At 42.8% G+C, this 16,578-nt stretch overlaps 2 protein-coding genes across 6 annotated transcripts; one reads left to right on the top strand and one right to left on the bottom strand.

Annotated features, from left to right (window-relative positions):
- Positions 1 to 229: 229 nt before the first annotated feature.
- Positions 230 to 7,250, top strand: dlgap5 (discs, large (Drosophila) homolog-associated protein 5). 3 transcript variants are annotated; one of them, XM_028567525.1, is made up of 19 exons: positions 230 to 360; positions 1,395 to 1,639; positions 1,715 to 1,902; positions 2,371 to 2,442; positions 2,545 to 2,584; positions 2,677 to 2,751; positions 2,881 to 2,976; positions 3,375 to 3,449; positions 3,543 to 3,577; positions 3,768 to 4,030; positions 4,230 to 4,385; positions 4,499 to 4,587; positions 4,696 to 4,856; positions 4,956 to 5,060; positions 5,176 to 5,383; positions 5,490 to 6,136; positions 6,284 to 6,449; positions 6,782 to 6,849; positions 6,998 to 7,250. In XM_028567525.1, the coding sequence occupies exons 2-19, from the start codon at positions 1,405 to 1,407 to the stop codon at positions 7,100 to 7,102; spliced, it is 2,784 nt and encodes a 927-aa protein (XP_028423326.1). In that variant the 5' UTR covers positions 230 to 360; positions 1,395 to 1,404; the 3' UTR covers positions 7,103 to 7,250. The 3 variants fall into 3 exon arrangements, with proteins under 3 accessions (XP_028423326.1, XP_028423325.1, XP_028423327.1); XM_028567524.1 differs by having other exon boundaries at positions 2,878 to 2,976; XM_028567526.1 differs by lacking the exon at positions 6,782 to 6,849 and having other exon boundaries at positions 2,878 to 2,976.
- A 371-nt stretch (positions 7,251 to 7,621) lies between these two features.
- Positions 7,622 to 16,545, bottom strand: rsph10b (radial spoke head 10 homolog B). Of its 3 annotated transcripts, XM_028567527.1 has the most exons (19): positions 16,235 to 16,545; positions 16,082 to 16,157; positions 15,295 to 15,363; positions 14,954 to 15,127; positions 14,795 to 14,880; positions 14,600 to 14,720; positions 14,324 to 14,500; positions 13,973 to 14,078; positions 13,773 to 13,849; positions 12,607 to 12,796; positions 12,368 to 12,476; positions 11,981 to 12,060; positions 11,509 to 11,657; positions 11,170 to 11,274; positions 10,549 to 11,028; positions 10,342 to 10,401; positions 10,105 to 10,192; positions 8,627 to 8,725; positions 7,622 to 8,118 (listed from the first exon to the last, which is right to left on the bottom strand). In XM_028567527.1, exons 1-19 carry the CDS (start codon positions 16,450 to 16,452, stop codon positions 7,895 to 7,897), a joined length of 2,688 nt encoding a protein of 895 aa, XP_028423328.1. In that variant the 5' UTR covers positions 16,453 to 16,545; the 3' UTR covers positions 7,622 to 7,894. The 3 variants fall into 3 exon arrangements, with proteins under 3 accessions (XP_028423328.1, XP_028423329.1, XP_028423330.1); XM_028567528.1 differs by lacking the exon at positions 8,627 to 8,725; XM_028567529.1 differs by lacking the exons at positions 16,082 to 16,157; positions 16,235 to 16,545 and having other exon boundaries at positions 15,278 to 15,355.
- Positions 16,546 to 16,578: the final 33 nt, after the last annotated feature.

Here is a 16,578-nt window from a genome sequence, read left to right as displayed (position 1 = left end):
TTATCTCTACTACTTACCACTACTACTACAGGCCAAATCGTTTTAATTTCTATATAAATAGCGTCCCGACTGACAGAGTAAGTTACAGACATAAAGTTAACACTCCAGACCAATGGGTGGCATCAAATCTTACAGTTGTTACCATACCAAAAAGAAATCTACCGAAGAAGACAAAGAACCAATCAACACTCACCGTTCCAGTCTGATTTGCAGCCAATCAGCGTCACTTCAGAATTTCAAAAGCTCACCCGTCATGAATGTTTTGTTTTTCAGGCTGGGCTGAGCCGTTGTGCATTTTTGTTACTGGACAGCCAGAAGAGAAAGTTTGTTTTTATAAGCGTTTTGTCAGAAAAGAGGAAGGTAAGATGCATGTGTTATTATATATTATATATGAAAAGACAATTTTGATTATTCGTTGCTAACTGAACAGGTAACTTAGCGATAGTTAATGTAGTTCGAGGCTTCCTCCTGCTTCATGATCAGTCGATGCGTTGGCGGTAGCTTAGCTAGCTAGCTAACTGACGTTATCTCTTTAACGGTAACTTTAAAGCTTTGGCTAACGGGTTAACATTACGTTTTTTCACTAATTCAACTTATTGTCGTTTTCACGGACTGTATTGTTAACGACAGCTAACATTTAACTAGCTAGCGGTTAACGTTAACCTGGCTAACGTAAAGTAAGCATAACGTTAGCTCAACTTAACTTAAGCTGACTTTAGGTGATCTGGATATTTGACTAACGTTAAACGTTTGTATTATTGTTGAGAGCAGGGTTGCTTGATTCTGGTAAACCCTAATTGGAATTTGCCATCACCGTGACAAAGTAATTTAGAATAAAATATATAATAGTCAGTTAATATAGCTCTGTATTTATTTATTTACAAAATTATATCCACATATCCCAGTTAAGTTGTTATAGCTGACCACAGTTCAAATCAGATATTTAAGTTTTTTGTTTTTTTTAATTTATTTAGACCCTGTAACTCATATTTCATAACAAATATATTTGTGCTAGTTGGCATTACTATTAACATATAGGATTAATCTCAATACCTCCTAATAGCTGTCATATTCAGGGTGTCCCTATAATAAGTAGGGGTGGGAATCACCAGAGGCCTCACGATACAATATCATCACGATACTTATGTCACGATACGATGATATTGCAATTTTAAACTTATTGCAATATATTGCAATGCATTACCTTTTACCCAATTTCAAATGATTTCCCCAAAGGAAAATTTTATCTAAAAAGATACATTTCTCTGTCTGTTCATCTCACTTCAATTTTATTTCCACAGTATTGCCACAAAAAATATTGCGATACTATGCTGTATCGATTTTCTTTCCCCCACCCCTAAAAATAAGCCATTTTCTGTTCCTCTTCGCTCCAGGTACCTGAAGATGGATTCTCGATTTGCTCACCTGCGCCAGCGGGACACCAGTGTGTCCATGCTGAGGGTAAAAATGTCCCGTAGGAGGTCTCAGTCCCAGAAGGAGAATCGAGAACGGGCCGTGAACACACGCAGGCAGCTGGCCAAGCTGCAAGAGCTGGAAATGTCTTCCCTGGATGCCTCCATCATGGCCAACATGTCAACCATTCAGGAAAAGACACTGAACAATGCAAAATCTGCTAAAAGTACGGCTTCATTTTCCAACACAGCTACAACTCAAACCTAATAACAATGAGGCACTAACTCTATTTTCTTCACAGGCGTGGCTGTGGAAGAGCGGTTGAAACAACTTGATCGCTGGAAAGAGCGTAAGGCTCTTGAGAAGGAGAAAGAAAAGAGAGAGAGGGAGCGTAAAGGGGTATTTAAGACGGGCATGTTTCATCCAAAGGACACCCTTACCATTCCCTCTCTGCCTGTGGTCCCAGCTGCCTTAACCAGAGCTAAGGAGGTGAGGACTCAATAGAGCAGGGGTCACCAACATGGTGCCCGCGGCCACCAGTTAGCCCCCAAGGACCACATGAGTAGCCCTCAGGCCTGTTTTAAAAATGAAAATTGAATATTGATATCTGTTTCCCACCTTGTTAAGTCATTGTTGATAATTATAACATGATCAGTGTCTTCGCATAGAGGAGTATCATTAATCATATATAACTAAAGGCAAACTGAGCAAATTTGTTATTTGAGAAAAGTGTATCAAACTGGTAGCCCTTTGTATGACTCAATGCCCATGAAGTAGCTCTGTTTCAAAAAGGTTGGTTACCCCTGCATTAGAGTATACCCTGTTTACTGTAAATATCTACCCCACTGCTTTTATTCTTATTGAATATGATGGCATGAGTTATAACAGAATAGCTCTTTGTGGCAGTTGTAATGATGTAATGACTCAATGATCGTGTCATTTCTGCTTGTCCTTCAGACAAAAGTAAACACAGCTCCATCTCAGAATGCCAGGGTCACGCGTTCGATGAAGCAGCAGCAAGTCCAGAGGGTACTACTTTCTTTAAGATATCCGTCTCATATGTTCTCATTAACTTCCATAAGCTAATATGCACTTTGTTGCACTGCTTTTCTTTGGCCAACATTTCTACAGACTGTGAAGGTGCAGGATACAAATACTGCGGGAATGAAAGGTGAATAAATTGAATGTCCTGTATTTTAACAGAAGCATACAGTCTTCTGTAACCTGGTGTATTTTAGGTCTGACCTTTCACTCCTCCTATAGCTCAACCTGCTGTGGAGAGATCAACCAGGACCCGGGTCAAGCCTACACCAGGTTCTTTTAACCATGTTCGTCAAGGTAAAGTAATACAAGAAGACCAATCTTTGCGCATAACAGGACCTTTTAGACAGGCTATCATGTTGGTTTTGCCCGATTGTGTTCCCTTATTTGCATCTCAATCTGTGTCATGCCATCTTACTGTAGTAGAGCCTGCCGTACGAGCTTTGTCGACAAGGTCAGCCAACAGGCCTCCCGTTACAGCAGCTCCTGTGGTGAAAGACAAACCCAAGCACAAGTCTGCAGGTATACACAGAGTAAAGTTAAAAAAATAATAACTTGTGTACATCCATGTAGTTGAATTGAATGAGGAGTGCGTAAAGTCCACGCAACCGCTGAATGCTCTAGAAAAATACTTTTAAAAATAGTATTTTTTTCCAGATCCCACAGTGCCTTATTTGCACAAGTGTTTTTTCCAGAGCGTTCAGCTGTTTGTGTGCGGACTTCACTCATTTTCTTTGAACAGACTGAGTCAAGGCCACAGTGTAAGTGGTTTGTTGTTGTTATTGTTAGTTATTATTATTATTATTATTATACTTTTAAAACTGTAATGGCACAGATAACCATCAAAGCAAATGTGATGAGCCACTATTGTCCTACATAACCACTCTTTATATCTTTAAATGCCTCTTCTTACCCCTCAGATGTAAGAACCACAAGGAGCAGAGCATTTGTCAGCCATGTGGCCCCCCCTTCTGACCAAGAAAGGAACTCCAAAGGTATTAAATGTTAGAGACTGATCAGTTTTACATTTCCAATGTGAACAGTTCTAACGTTTAACACTTTCTTTTTGTGACTATTTCAATATGCAGCAACTGTCGCCACTATCGAGCCTGCTATGCCCATGGTGAGCATTTCTGGGTTTTTTATTTTTTTTATTTAACCAGGTAGGCCGTTGAACAGGTTAATTTACAACGGCAACCTGGCCAAGAAAAGCATAAGCGTGCAGGACAACATGCAGTGTTACATCTGCATATATTTTTATTTTTTATAAACCAGTAACTTGTCAATTAGTTTATGGTTTCTTTCTTGTGTAGGAGCCCGAGCTGATGGAGCCTGAGATGCAGGAGACAGAGGACAAACCTCTTCCCCCAAGCCCGGCACCGTGCTCTGAAGAGGAAGGCATGGCGGTGGACCAAGCCCCGGCCGACTCTCTCCCCGCGGCGGATCCTGTTGAAGCGTCATCGTCTTTATCGTCTTTTGCTCCAGAGGGTTTTAAATTCCAGGCTCCCACCGGTTTGTCGTCCTTCAAGTTGGAGCCTCTCACTCCTCGCTCAGCAGACGCCTTCCTTACACCAAGGTCTGTCTTGTTTTCCTTTTTTTTTTTTTTTTTTTTTTTTTTTTTTTTTTTATAAATTTTGTTGCATGTATGCCCAATTATGGCAGTAAATATTAATTGACAATGTACCAGACTAGATTTTTGTCTTTGGCGCCTCTGAGAAATGGATGATGTGGAGTGTTTCCTAGCTCAATGCCATGTTGTCGTTCTTTCTACCTAGCCCCAGCTTCATTCTACCAGAGGTTCCGGCTTTCAATGTTGAGCCTCAGGCTGAGCCAAGCAAACCCTCTCCCTCCGTACCGCGTACATCTCCCACAATGGCCCCTCCGACTCCAGGCATCCCCCTGGAATCAAAGCATGACGTACTATACTTTAGGTGGCATACCTATTTTTTTCCCTGCAAATCATTGATTTTTTTTTTCCCCATCTACTTTTTCAGTCAATTAAAAGTTTTTACAATCATTTCAAATTTTTTTGTATATTGTTTAGATCGGAAATTGCCAATGAGACGGACAGACTGACGACTCTGAGTGTCCTCTGGGAGGCTAAAGTGGAGGATGAGTCCATCCCAGAAGAGAGTGAGTGTCATGCTGAATAAGTGACTATATTTGGGTAGCAGAAAAATGACCTTATTCCCTTAAGTGAACAGTTGTAATTCAGTGTCTTTCTGGCTCTTGTCTGTTTAGTGAGAGACTGCATGCGTACTGCAGTCGGCCAGGCCAGGCTGTTGATGAAAGAGCGCTTTACGCAGTTCAGCGGTCTGGTGGACGACTGCGACCTGGGCCGAGGGGAGAGGATCATCACCTGCACGGACCTGCAGGGATTTTGGGACATGGTGTATTACCAGGTGAGTGTCCACACGAGAGGGACGACACATCGTTTCAGGCACCAAACCCATAAGGAGACTGGTAATTATATATGATCTGTACTTAATTCCATCTTTCAGGTAGAGGATGTCCACAAGAAATTTAACACTCTGAAAGAAGCAGAGAGCCGGGGCTGGGTGGAGGAGCACAAGCCCCCACCACCGCGACAGAGGAAAGGCGTGAAGGTGAAGACGTGTGTGTATTTTGTGTGTGTGTGTGTATATAATATATACGCACTATGTTTAGGGGCAAAAGGTGTCATGATGTGGAGGTAAAGTGCTTGTCCTGTGCTTTTGACAGAAACAATCAGCTGCACCTGCCAAGCCAACAGGAACTAAAGTGGCAGCCAAGTCTCGCCTAGCTGCTGTGAAAGCGGCCATGAAAGCCAGACAGCAGGCAGAGAACGCAGCAAAGGAGGCTGGAAACGATCAAGCAGAGCCCCAACCCACTGACGCCGTGGTCTTTGACGGAGGCTTCTTCCAGGTGGAGAGCCCAGCCAGACCATCAGGTGAGAGGAAAATGCCTAAGGACTTTCTTTTCATGCCATCGGTCAGTGTTTCCTTGTGTACTTTCTTCCCCCCCCTCGCCCAGCTAATAACACTGTTGTCATATAGTCGTGTCTGTAGGTTCCGCGAGGAGATCCAGCCGTCGGAGTGCTGCGGTGTTGCCCCAGGCCTCTCCCTGCTCCAGCTACCTCTCTCCTAGAAGAGTCAGTCGGCGATCCCTTGCACTGGCACAGGTTCCCCTTCACGCCGTCGCCTCTCCTGCTCAGCCCGTCCACACTCCTGCCCACATCAGTCGTGCCCTCAACCGAACCCCAGCACAAACGCCCAAGTCTCAGCGTGGCACTCCTCAGTCATCCCAGAAGAGAAAAGACCCCGTCAATGTCTCCCTTTGTTTCTCACCTGTCAAGGAAGCGCTTTCAGATGACAGCCAGCCAGAAACCGTCCCCGCACAGGAAGACGTGGCTTCTGTTCCTGACTTGAGCGCGGCCACACCTGTACGTTCACTTCCATCCATTTCTGTAGTCGAGGAGCAAGACGAGCCAGCTGAAGCTGTCGATGTTGACCTCCCTCTCTCTCCAAGACTTTCCCTCTCTCCGTGCAAACCAACTCCAGCAGTGTCCCAGGCCCCTGAGCCCCCATCTCTGAGTTTCATGTTGTCGCCCTGTGTGACTCCCAGCCAGCCTACAATCTCTTTCCCTACTGCTGTGGAGGCCCAGGAGTCTGTATGTCATACACCAGACAGCTCAGTTGTTGAGGTAATCACGTTTTCAGGCTTCACTGCCTTTTGTATTACAAATTCTAAGCCTTATACGTAGGATAAGGATAATTATTTAAAAAACTGATCCAGTCTTCTCTTGCATACAATAAATATTATTATTATTATTATTCTCTTGTAATTTCAGGAAATTCCTGGTTTGGACTTTGAGCGTTACTTCCAGCCTTCACAGAGATGCAGCCTGTCACCGCGGGAGACAGTTGCCTTAGATATGCTGTCCCCCATGGCAGCTGATGTAGAAATGGAGAGTCCCAGAGCTCAGTCAGAGCCCCTGCTTACTCAGCAAGAACCAGGTATGATTGATGCCCTCGATGAAGTACGGTACACACACGGTGTACACCGGGGCTTTATACCTTAACGACCCTAATGGATGCTAAAGCTGAAGGCAGGATTTCTTCATTGAAATTTGTTTTGAAGTTAGCAAAACTAGATTTTATATCTAAGAAATTGAGTAGTAGTTTATTTCAAGTAGTTGAAATTATCAATCATTACTTTTTTTTTTTTTTTTTTAATACCCAAAACTTTTAGAAAATGTTGTGATTGCCTGGTTCTAAGGGAATACCACACTGAGATTTCTTAAACTTGTTTTAAATTGCATGTTTCACTGTCTTCACTCATTTGTTAGGCTCACTTCTCACTGTTGCCACAGCACATCCAGTGGAGCCTTCAGTGTTAATGCTTCAGTCACCAAAGGTCAATGGGTTATTTCTTGTATTTATTTATTTACTTTTTTTTTCAAATATTGGCCTTTTTAAATCCACATTTAACTCTTAACTATTACTTGCATGTTTTTATTTAAGCCTAGTCATTGCTGAATATATTTTCTTTGTGCATTTTTCAGGCCCAAACAGCCGAGTCCATGCTTTTCTTCACCCCGGACCTGAAGGACCGGATACGCCAGTCTGTCTGTCCGAGTGACCTCATGGTCTTCACCCCTCCCCTCTAAAGACACATTCTTTTAAATATTTTATTTTTTTTTTTACTTATAGTGACTACTTTTGTTACTTGGAAGAAAAGAAAAAATGTATGAGTGATTCTGACTTACTAGAAATTAGTTTTATCTTCCAATTAAACTTCTAGTTTTAACAAGGAAATGCTGATTACTCCTTATTTTACATTAGAGCACAAACTGGCAGTGCACTCAATGCTTTTATTACTCACTGTACTTAAAGGCTTTAGGCATTTTGTTTTGTGTTTGGACTGTGTGGATAGTTCAGGTAAAGAACAGTTGGCTTTATTGTGTTCCTAAGCTGCATCTTGTGACATTTACCAGCCTCCTTATTCCCTGTAACCCAATACAGTAAAACACTGAGCACTACACATGTCTATGGCACATTAATATTAGTACAGAAGCAGTAGGATGATTTGGGACTTTGGGTGAAGACAGTTTGCATGCAAGACAGGGATGATACTGGAATGGGAGCCACAGGTATGGAAAGTGATAAGATGCCATCTAGTGGCTGTGTTTATGTAGATGCTTGGCTTTAATTTCTCATTTCAAAACTGGTCAGTCAAATCTTTCAGCCCCTACAATGGAGTCCTCTGACAATTTCAACACTATAAACTCACAATACATACTATAAATGAATCTTAAATTGAGTGCCACCACTGCTGTTGTATCTGGTTAAATCCTATGAGTAATAATACAGTACATATAACTAAAACATTGACTCCATTCATACTGCAAACTGACCCAACAAAAAGAGATCAATTTTAGCTGGGAATGGCTACATCTGTACTATTGGCTGGTTCTTTGTTGGGCCTTGGCCAGAGCGATTCGTCTCTGGGCCTCCTGGTGGAGCTTTTCCTCTTTACTGTTTTTGGACACTAACCGGTTATGTTCAAAAGCCGGGAAGAAAAAGTGGTTAAAGAATTGATGGATCGTCTGGTTCCAGAGCTCCATGTCCCAGTCTTTAGCCTCCATTCCTCTGGTTAGCACACTCTTGCCTTCACCTGTGTGCTCTAGAGGAAATATGATGAGCGAGAGTCATTGCAATGAATGTCGTTTTCTGAAAATGGCATATATGAGCTAAAGTCTTTTTCCCTTATATGATTTATACATAAACATACGTATGTATCAGGGATGTACTCTGACAAAAATGCTGCCCGGGACTCTGGGATGGAGCGGACCTTTTATAAGAGCGCATGTAGCACTTTTTTTTAATTATTTTTTTGGAAGTCATTTTAATGGTGGTAGTAATACTACAAGAAGAGATCAAAACAACCCAACGTGAAGTTAACCCTTGTGTTGTTTCCCGTCAACCTTGAAAAAAAACTTTGTTTTTGATGCCTTTTTTTTCACAGATTTTGCTTTTTCCAACGTTTTAAATTGTAAAGTTTTTCTTCCACACATTTTCAGAACTTATTTCTCCGTCCCATATTTTCTGATATAAAACAAAAATTGAAAACTGTTCAATTTGATCCGAAGTCAACACAAGGCTTTAAACAGCCCTGCACGCTGCACTTGTACCTTTCACTGTATCTTTGCTGGTTCCTCCTGCTTCATACTCCTCCTGCCTGTCCTCTTCTTCATCATTTTCCTCATCACCACCACCATGACTGGACTTAACTAGTAACAATAGTAATAATGATGATAAACTCTAATATGTTGCATACTGTATTTACATACAAAATAAAAGACTTGTGAAAGACTAGAATTATCAGAAAATAATGAGTTTAGGAAGTCATTGTCATAATAGCATAATAAATGCATATTCCCTCTTAACCCCGCTTTGACCTAGCTAATGCACACATTACTGCCAAACGTGCCAATAGACCTTTTCACAGATGTAAACATAAACATTCTAAATGGACCCAATTTGATTTCCTGTTGCAGTGTATGTAAATGTCATCAACTGACAGGATGTTAACAAGGGGCCAGGCTGTTTCCTAGCAATGGAATTCCATTGAAAAGGTCTTATAGTGCACCTGTCATGTCTCTTCCGCCAGGGTCCTGCTCCATCTTCCTCAGTGCTGCTCTCCCTGACAGTACTAACCTTGGCCTTTCCACTAAGGAACGTCAGTCAATTTAGCGCATTTTGCCGCATCCAGCTCCAACAGTTTTTTTCTTTTTAATGTTAACTTCTCCGCGCCCCCCATTTCTCTCTTATCTCCACCACTACCACCTTTTTTTTGTTTTGACATTTTCAGTTTTCTCTGTGTAACCAATGATTCTAAACAGTCTGTGTAACTTCAGAGGGAAGTAAGTGACACGGCCGAGGGTCAGGCTGAGCCAATCACATTTAACAAAAAGCGGAGCAGTCCAAGTTGGGAGGGGCGGGCCGTTCGGCCGCTTCTTGTCCTGTCTATACTTGAATAAAACATTGCACTTTTCTGCTCTTTTTGCATTTCTGGCTGGACAGAAACTGCATTTCGTTGCGCAGTCTTACGGCCGGGCCAGAGCTCCGTTTTGCGCTGCTGCTAATGCGACAGCCAGCCATCAGCAGTGGCAGCAAAAACTGTCCTGAGGAGTGTCCCGGGACAGTCAGACACTGTCCTGTGACACCCATGACTGTCCCGGGACAGTCAGAAACTGTCCTGTGACACCCAGACACTGTCCTTCTGACTGTCCCGGGACACTCATGGGAGTCACAGGACAGTGTACAGGACAGTGTCTGACTGTCCCGGGACAGTCATGGGAGTTACAGGACAGTGTCTGACTGTCCCTGGACACTCCTCAGAACACTACTAACAGGACAGGACAGTTTTTGCTGCCACTGCTTCTCCAGCCAGCCCAGAGAGCCGTATTGTCATCTGTTTAATACGTCCAGGACTGTAACTGACATCTGAAATTGAAATATGACGGCTGGTTTGGCCCGGGATGGACCGGCCTTTCGGGATATTTCCTGAACCCGCCAATGGCCAGTCCGCCCCTGGTATATTTCTATGTATAAGTGCAGACAATACATTATTTGACCCAGAACCTAAACATAACCCAACTAAACATACCTGCTGCCTGAGGTTTCTCGTTGATTTTAGTCTTGTCTTGTTCACTCTCCACTTCTTGAGCAGTGGATAGTCCTGCTTTGTCACTTGTCTATATGTGCAATTAAATGTTATTAAAGATTTCAGCAAAGACATAGCCAAGTCATAGCATATTTCAATACTATCAATAGCAGGGGTGTTAACAACACTCATATCAATACTGGATTTTGTTTGCATGCTAGATTGCTTGTTGCAACTGACCTCCATTGACTTGGAGCTGGAGATTTCAGGAGTGATGGGGGAATTCACTGAAGCTGCCACCTGGATAGAAAAAAAAAGTAAGTCCTTTGTTTTGTGTCTGCAGAATTTACAGTTTTATCCTTTTTCTGTAATTCCCAAAACAACTACACTCTACATAGAGTGGGTAAGGGGTGAGGAGGCCATTGGAGGCTTTAGAAAGAATCTGACCGACTGGGAAGGGCTGTTTGGAGTCTGGAAGATGTTCTCGCTGGCCTCCACCTCAGGGAGATCCCTCCTGGCCTCAGTGTCAGGGCTGGACGGTGACTGGCCCTCCTCCAGGCCTTCAGAAACAGGCTGACCCTTCACCTCCAGGCCTTCAGAAACCAGCTGACCCTTCACCTCCAGGTCTTCAGAAACAGGCAGACCCTTCACCTCCAGGTCTTCAGAAACAGGCTGACACTTCACCTCCAGGTCTTCAGAAACAGGCTGACACTTCACCTCCAGGTCTTCAGAAACAGGCTGACCCTTCACCTCCAGGTCTTCAGAAACAGGCTGACACTTCACCTCCAGGTCTTCAGAAACAGGCTGACACTTCACCTCTACGTCTTCAGAAACAGTCTGACACTTCACCTCTACGTCTTCAGAAACAGGCTGACACTTCACCTCAGCAGAGCCCAGCAGTACCTCAAAAAACTCCAGGAATGTAATCTAAAGCAAGAGTGGGAACAACAGAAGTGTTACAGAGGGGAAAGGAATACACAAAAAAAGAGTAAGTAGATGAATGCTAATCCGTCAATGGGCGCTGAGAAATAATTAATTTGTCAACTGGTGTAAACACCACGGACGGACCTCCAGATCCAGACAGGAGGACAGGTTTCTGTGGTCACGGCTCTCTGCAGTGATGACCTGCAGCAATCTCGCTGTGGTCAGGTTATTGTCCAGCAGATGGAGATCCTGGCAGGGGTTACAATAAACTAATCAACACAATGTTATCATAAATGTGCTGAACGCTGGTAAAAGTTTGTTTTTCCAACCATATCATTTTCAAGTCACTCTAAATTGAACAGCCCTCTGGTTTTGTTGTAATAACAAGCAACGGAAACTGCATCTGTGTCTTATGTTAAGTGGTAGAAATGAATAAGAAGAAGTTAATGTGTATGGTAATCTTCGTGTTACAGTCTGTTGTACCCTGAACATCCACAGCAGGTGTCGGCAGGTCATGGTCTGGTCCTCTCTGGGGGCTGCATTGACTTTGCAGTTAGCCTGATAGACTTCATAGCTCTTCTTTAAGTAGTTCACAGCCACAACTGCACAGTCTGGCTGCCTAAACAGGAAGCCTGGATCACAGCTATAGTTAATGAGCACAGCTATTACTGCAAAATATAGACCTAAGCAAGGGTGTTGAATTAGTTTCTGTGTGTGTGTCGTCTCAGACAAAACACCCAAAAACAACCAACAATCGAGAAAGCTGAAAACTGAAGCCCTGATAGACATAAACGTTTTTTTCCTTCACTCTTTTTCCATTACTCCTTTGCACTGTTTTGTGCTCAATCTTATTAAATAACTAATTTGCTATCTTAATTTCCCATTGAGGCTTCGTTTGCAGGTTCCTCTGTCTAATATATGTGCACATGATGTTTTAATATTATATTGTTAGCACCTTTTACATTCTTAGCATTAGGAAGGATGTTGTCTGTCATCAGTTTGGAAAAGCAGGCAGCCAGAAGGTTGTTTTGTGACCTGCGAAAAGAGAAGTGATGTTTGAGCAAAATGCTAAAGTCAAAATGCTAACATGCTGATGTGAAGCAGCTATAATTAGCACTGTAGTACTGGACACATAAAACTGTTGACCAGATGATGGTACAAGATGGAAACATGAATGTGTGTACTAAATCTCATGGCAATCCATCCAATAGCTTCAGTCTGGATCAACTGGACGTTATTGCCAACCCGAGAACCATGCCGCTAGCATGGCTAAAAGCTAGACAGTTATTCTATATCTATATGTTCATAATTAAGAGATAGGTCATCTGGAGTCATTCCTTACATCATGTCCTTATGGTAAATGTGGTAGGCCACAACCACTAGACAGCTGATGAGCCTATGCAGAAGCATGGGAGTGAAAGGAGAGTGGATCTCTGCTGTTGTGGCATCCTCTGAGACACAGAGTAAAAACATTAAGCACAAAAATACTGTAATTACCATTAATCAATGTCCTGTCCGGTATGTGTGAGATGTATTAAGTATGTAGGAGAGATTGTGAGTGCTAGTCTCCAACTGTCTCACCTCTGATCATATGGTCTATCTGTGTCAGAGTGATGTCGTAATGGTGGATGTTACAGTCTTTGAGAAGGCGCCAGAGCTGCAGGCGGGACAGCTGGAAGATGTTATTTGAGGAGTGGGCATGGCCAAGTCTTTTGTAGAAACCATAAATGGACCTCAGCTCACTGTCCTGCTTCAGCACCTCAAACTCCACCTGTTACATGTGAGCCACAGGGCAGGAGCCGGGGTGACAATAAGGACGGGGGTAAAAGAGCATATACACTCACCTAAAGGATTATTAGGAACACCTGTTAAATTTCACGTTAATAAAATTATCTAATCAACAAGTCACATGGCAACTGCTTCAATGCATTTAGGGGTGTGGTCCAGGTCTAGACAATCTCCTGAACTCCAAACTGAATGTCAGAATGGGAAAGAAAGGTGATCTAAGCAACTTTGAGCGTGGCAGGGTTGTTGGTGCCAGACGGACTGGTCTGAGTATTTCACAATCTGCTCAGTTATTGGGATTTTCACGCACAACAATTGCTAGGGTTTACAAAGAATGGTCTGAAAAAGGAAAAACATCCTATATGATGCAGTCCTGGGGTGCGAAAATACCTTGTTGATGCTAGAGGTCAGAGGAGAATGGGCCGAAGATCAACTTGGACTCAAATAACCACTTGTTACAACCAAGGTATGCAGCAAAGCATTTGTGAAGCCACAACATGCACAACCTTGAGGCAGATGGGCTACACCAGCAGAAGACCCCACCGGGTACCACTCATTTCCACTAAAAATAGGAAAATGAGGCTACAATTTGCACGAGCACACCAAAATTGGACAGTTGAAGACTGTAAAAGTGTTGCCTGGTCTGATGAGTCTCGATTTCTGTTGAGACATTCAGATGGTAGAGTCAGAATTTGGCGTAAACAGAATGAGAACATGGTTCCGTCTTGCCTTGTTACCACTGGGCAGGCTGGTGGTGTAAAATTGTGGGGGGACCCCTTTCACCTTCAGAACTGCCTTAATTCTTTGTCATTGATTCAACAAGGTGCTGGTTGCATTCTTTAGAAATGTTGGCCCATATTGATAGGATAGGGTCAAACACAGTATTAGTATGGTGTTCCTAATAATCCTTTAGGCGAGTGTACTGTATGTTGACAATGTTGCTGTGTGAAGCGGGACCTGACCTGTTTACGCTCAGTGTCACGCTTTCTCTCAGGGATTTTCTCCAAAACACATTCAATGTCCAAAGAGATGCCTGGTTCTAAGATAGATGAACATGTAACAAGATACAGACTTGTAAGCCATTAAGGATTTTCAACTGTAACACTGTGAATTATCTCCTTGATGGCAGGCTGAACATTTTGAATTAACTGTAGGTGTTTACCAGACAGAGGAGTGGGAGCTTTGTTTCCATTCAGGTTGTGCCTCATAATCAGATCGTCCACAAACTCTCCTTCAAAAACATGTCCATCCTCAAAAGTGAATTTTCCCTATGAACCATTTAGTACAGTCGCTTTTAGAAATGCTTGTAATTGCATACATGTGTATCATAGGTGAGCACTGAGTTTGAAATGAATGCCAGATCTTTCATCTTTTGCTGTGTAGAACGCACTTCTAAAACATTAATAACAAGTATTTTAAAATTCCAAGCAAAGGAGCTTCCAATCTTTTTCACCCTGAATTTGAGGACATATGTGTATTGACTGTAAGAGGCAATTCTGTATCATTGATTAACCTTCCCATGTTTTTTATTCTTCCTCCATCCGTTTTCATAGATCGCACCACCAGCGTAGTAAAAGGTCCCCTGTCCGTGCCTCTGACCATGAACGAAATCCCCTGTGTACTGATTGCTCTGGGAATACAGGGATCCATCCGCTGGCCTCGGGATCCAGGTGTGTGTGCCTCCTCCATGCTGCCGGAGAAGAGAACAAAAACAGGAACAGGATAAAAAGCTACTGTCCTGGAATTAGTGTGATATGGATATGTTGGCGTCAGCGGTGTGCTTTCATACCTGGACTCCATTCTGCCACATCCCAACATACTGCTGTCCAAGTTTCAGCCACCTCATCGTGCCCTCTCCATGTCTCAGGTTGTTCTTCCACTCACCAGAATACATGTTACCAGAGGGGTAGCTGTTAAGACACAGATGTCACCTTTGGGCAGTTCAAATGCCACTCAGGCTACAGATTAGATCATCCATACATACCGTCTCACTCCCCATCCCTCTCTGTTGTTCTTCACCCAATCTCCTTTGTACCAAGAGGTCTTATCGTGGTCATAATACACTTCACCCTAACACAAAGAGAACCAGTTACAAAACAAATATCTAAAAAGGCTGTACCTGATATGAAATGGTGGATCATACCTTTCCCTGCCTCTTGCCCTGATCCCACTGCCCTGTGTATGACACACCATTCTTTGCACATTTGTAGGTTCCAGTCCCATGTCGTATACCATTGTACACTTCCCCCTTATAGGAGCTGCCATCCGGCCAGGTGTAGGTACCCAGGCCCATGGGCATGTTGCACACAAATTCTCCCTGTTGGATTAGAAATGTAAAACCCCTGTCAAACTCCTTATTTTAAATCTATTTAATTTGGCCATACTTTTTTTAAATTTTGTATCTATACAGGATGCATGTTTAATAATGCTATCTACACATGGGCTAATGTAAAGCAATTTTACACACATCAAATTTAAGATAACCTCATATTTCAATCCGCATGCCAGTGTGAAGACACCACATCCATCCATAAGTCCCTTGGAAAACATCCCCTTCAGAAAAAGAAATGAGTGACTTTATGAAATAGTTTTTTGTTTTTGTTTTTTACCTTGGAGCATATAACACATTTCTGGTGCATTTTCAGAGAATGCATTTTAAACCATGACAAAATGTATTCCTGTCATTGCATTATGCAAGAGCACGACAACTGACTGCATTTAAAAGCGCATTTTTCATTTAAAGGTCCCATGACATGGTGCTCTTTGGATGTTTTTATATAGTCCTTAGTGGTCCCCTAATACTGTATCTGAAGTCTCTTTCCCGAAATTCAGCCTTGGTGCAGAATTACAGCCACTAGAGCCAGTCCCACAATGAGCTTTGACCAACTGCCACTTTGCTCGTTTGAAAGCCATGATGTCTCTCTCTCATGGGTGGGCCAAATTCTCTGGCGGGCAGAGCAGAGAAAGGGGAGGTAAGATTCCAGATCGGCCCATCTGAGCTTTCATTTTCTCAAAGGTAGAGCAGGATACCCAGGGCTCGGTTTACACCTATCGCCATTTATAGCCACTGGGGGACCGCATATTAATGTTAAGAAACCTCATAAAGTGAAATTGTCATGCCATGGGACCTTTAAGTACATGGACAATAACATGTTCAACAATAAAATGATTTATAAAGTAGCCTACGCATTTACTGTATTGTAAAATAAAATATGTGGTCTTTCCTCGAGGTTTCAAAATTCGTCTTTATTTACAATAGTAGCTTAGTTACCTTGTATGTTTGGCCTCCTTCAAAACAAGCAACCCCTTCTCCATGAAACTGGCCTTTCCAGGTTTCCCCTTCATATCTGTCAATGAGACACACGTCCCTGATATTCATTGGTATACTTAAAAAAAGTATGTTATTAATGAGTGATTAAGCTACCTCTGTACAATTAAGCTAAAAAGTGTGGGGAGTTCGTAAATGTCATCATTCCCGGGCTGCTCCTCTTCGAGGTCCGTGTGGTTTTGTTCCACATCCGCTGAACTCACTTTTAAACTATCAAAGAAGCTCACTAACTTTATTTTTTCGCTTTCATTCGCTGTATGTGGCAGCTCTGGATTTCCGCACATTTGCTCGTGTTCCTGTTTATCGGTTTTCATCGTTTGTTATCTTCTTCGTTTCCCCGTGTAATTTTACGCCGTTTATGTTTCTCTCGTACAAGCTCCTGTCCATGGCAACGGTGAAGGACTCACAACTACGGCGTCCGTTATCAGTCAAAAAGGGTA

The sequence above is a fragment of the Perca flavescens genome, chromosome 21 (genome assembly GCF_004354835.1).
Source record: "Perca flavescens isolate YP-PL-M2 chromosome 21, PFLA_1.0, whole genome shotgun sequence".
Classification (NCBI taxonomy): domain Eukaryota; kingdom Metazoa; phylum Chordata; class Actinopteri; order Perciformes; family Percidae; genus Perca; species Perca flavescens.
Note: the sequence above shows the minus strand (reverse complement) of the source record. Positions and strands in the feature narration are given on the sequence as shown.

Coding starts and splice junctions, on each gene's coding strand:
- dlgap5 (XM_028567524.1), top strand. CDS start 1,405: ATGGATTCTCGATTTGCTCACCTGCGCCAGCGGGACACCAGTGTGTCC. Junction 4,031..4,229: donor GACGCCTTCCTTACACCAAG/GTCTGTCTTGTT, acceptor CTTTCTACCTAG/CCCCAGCTTCATTCTACCAG. Junction 6,137..6,283: donor CAGACAGCTCAGTTGTTGAG/GTAATCACGTTT, acceptor TTGTAATTTCAG/GAAATTCCTGGTTTGGACTT.
- rsph10b (XM_028567527.1), bottom strand. CDS start 16,452: ATGAAAACCGATAAACAGGAACACGAGCAAATGTGCGGAAATCCAGAG. Junction 14,881..14,953: donor AGGGCAAGAGGCAGGGAAAG/GTATGATCCACC, acceptor TCTTTGTGTTAG/GGTGAAGTGTATTATGACCA. Junction 11,275..11,508: donor ACCTGCTGTGGATGTTCAGG/GTACAACAGACT, acceptor AACCCCTGCCAG/GATCTCCATCTGCTGGACAA.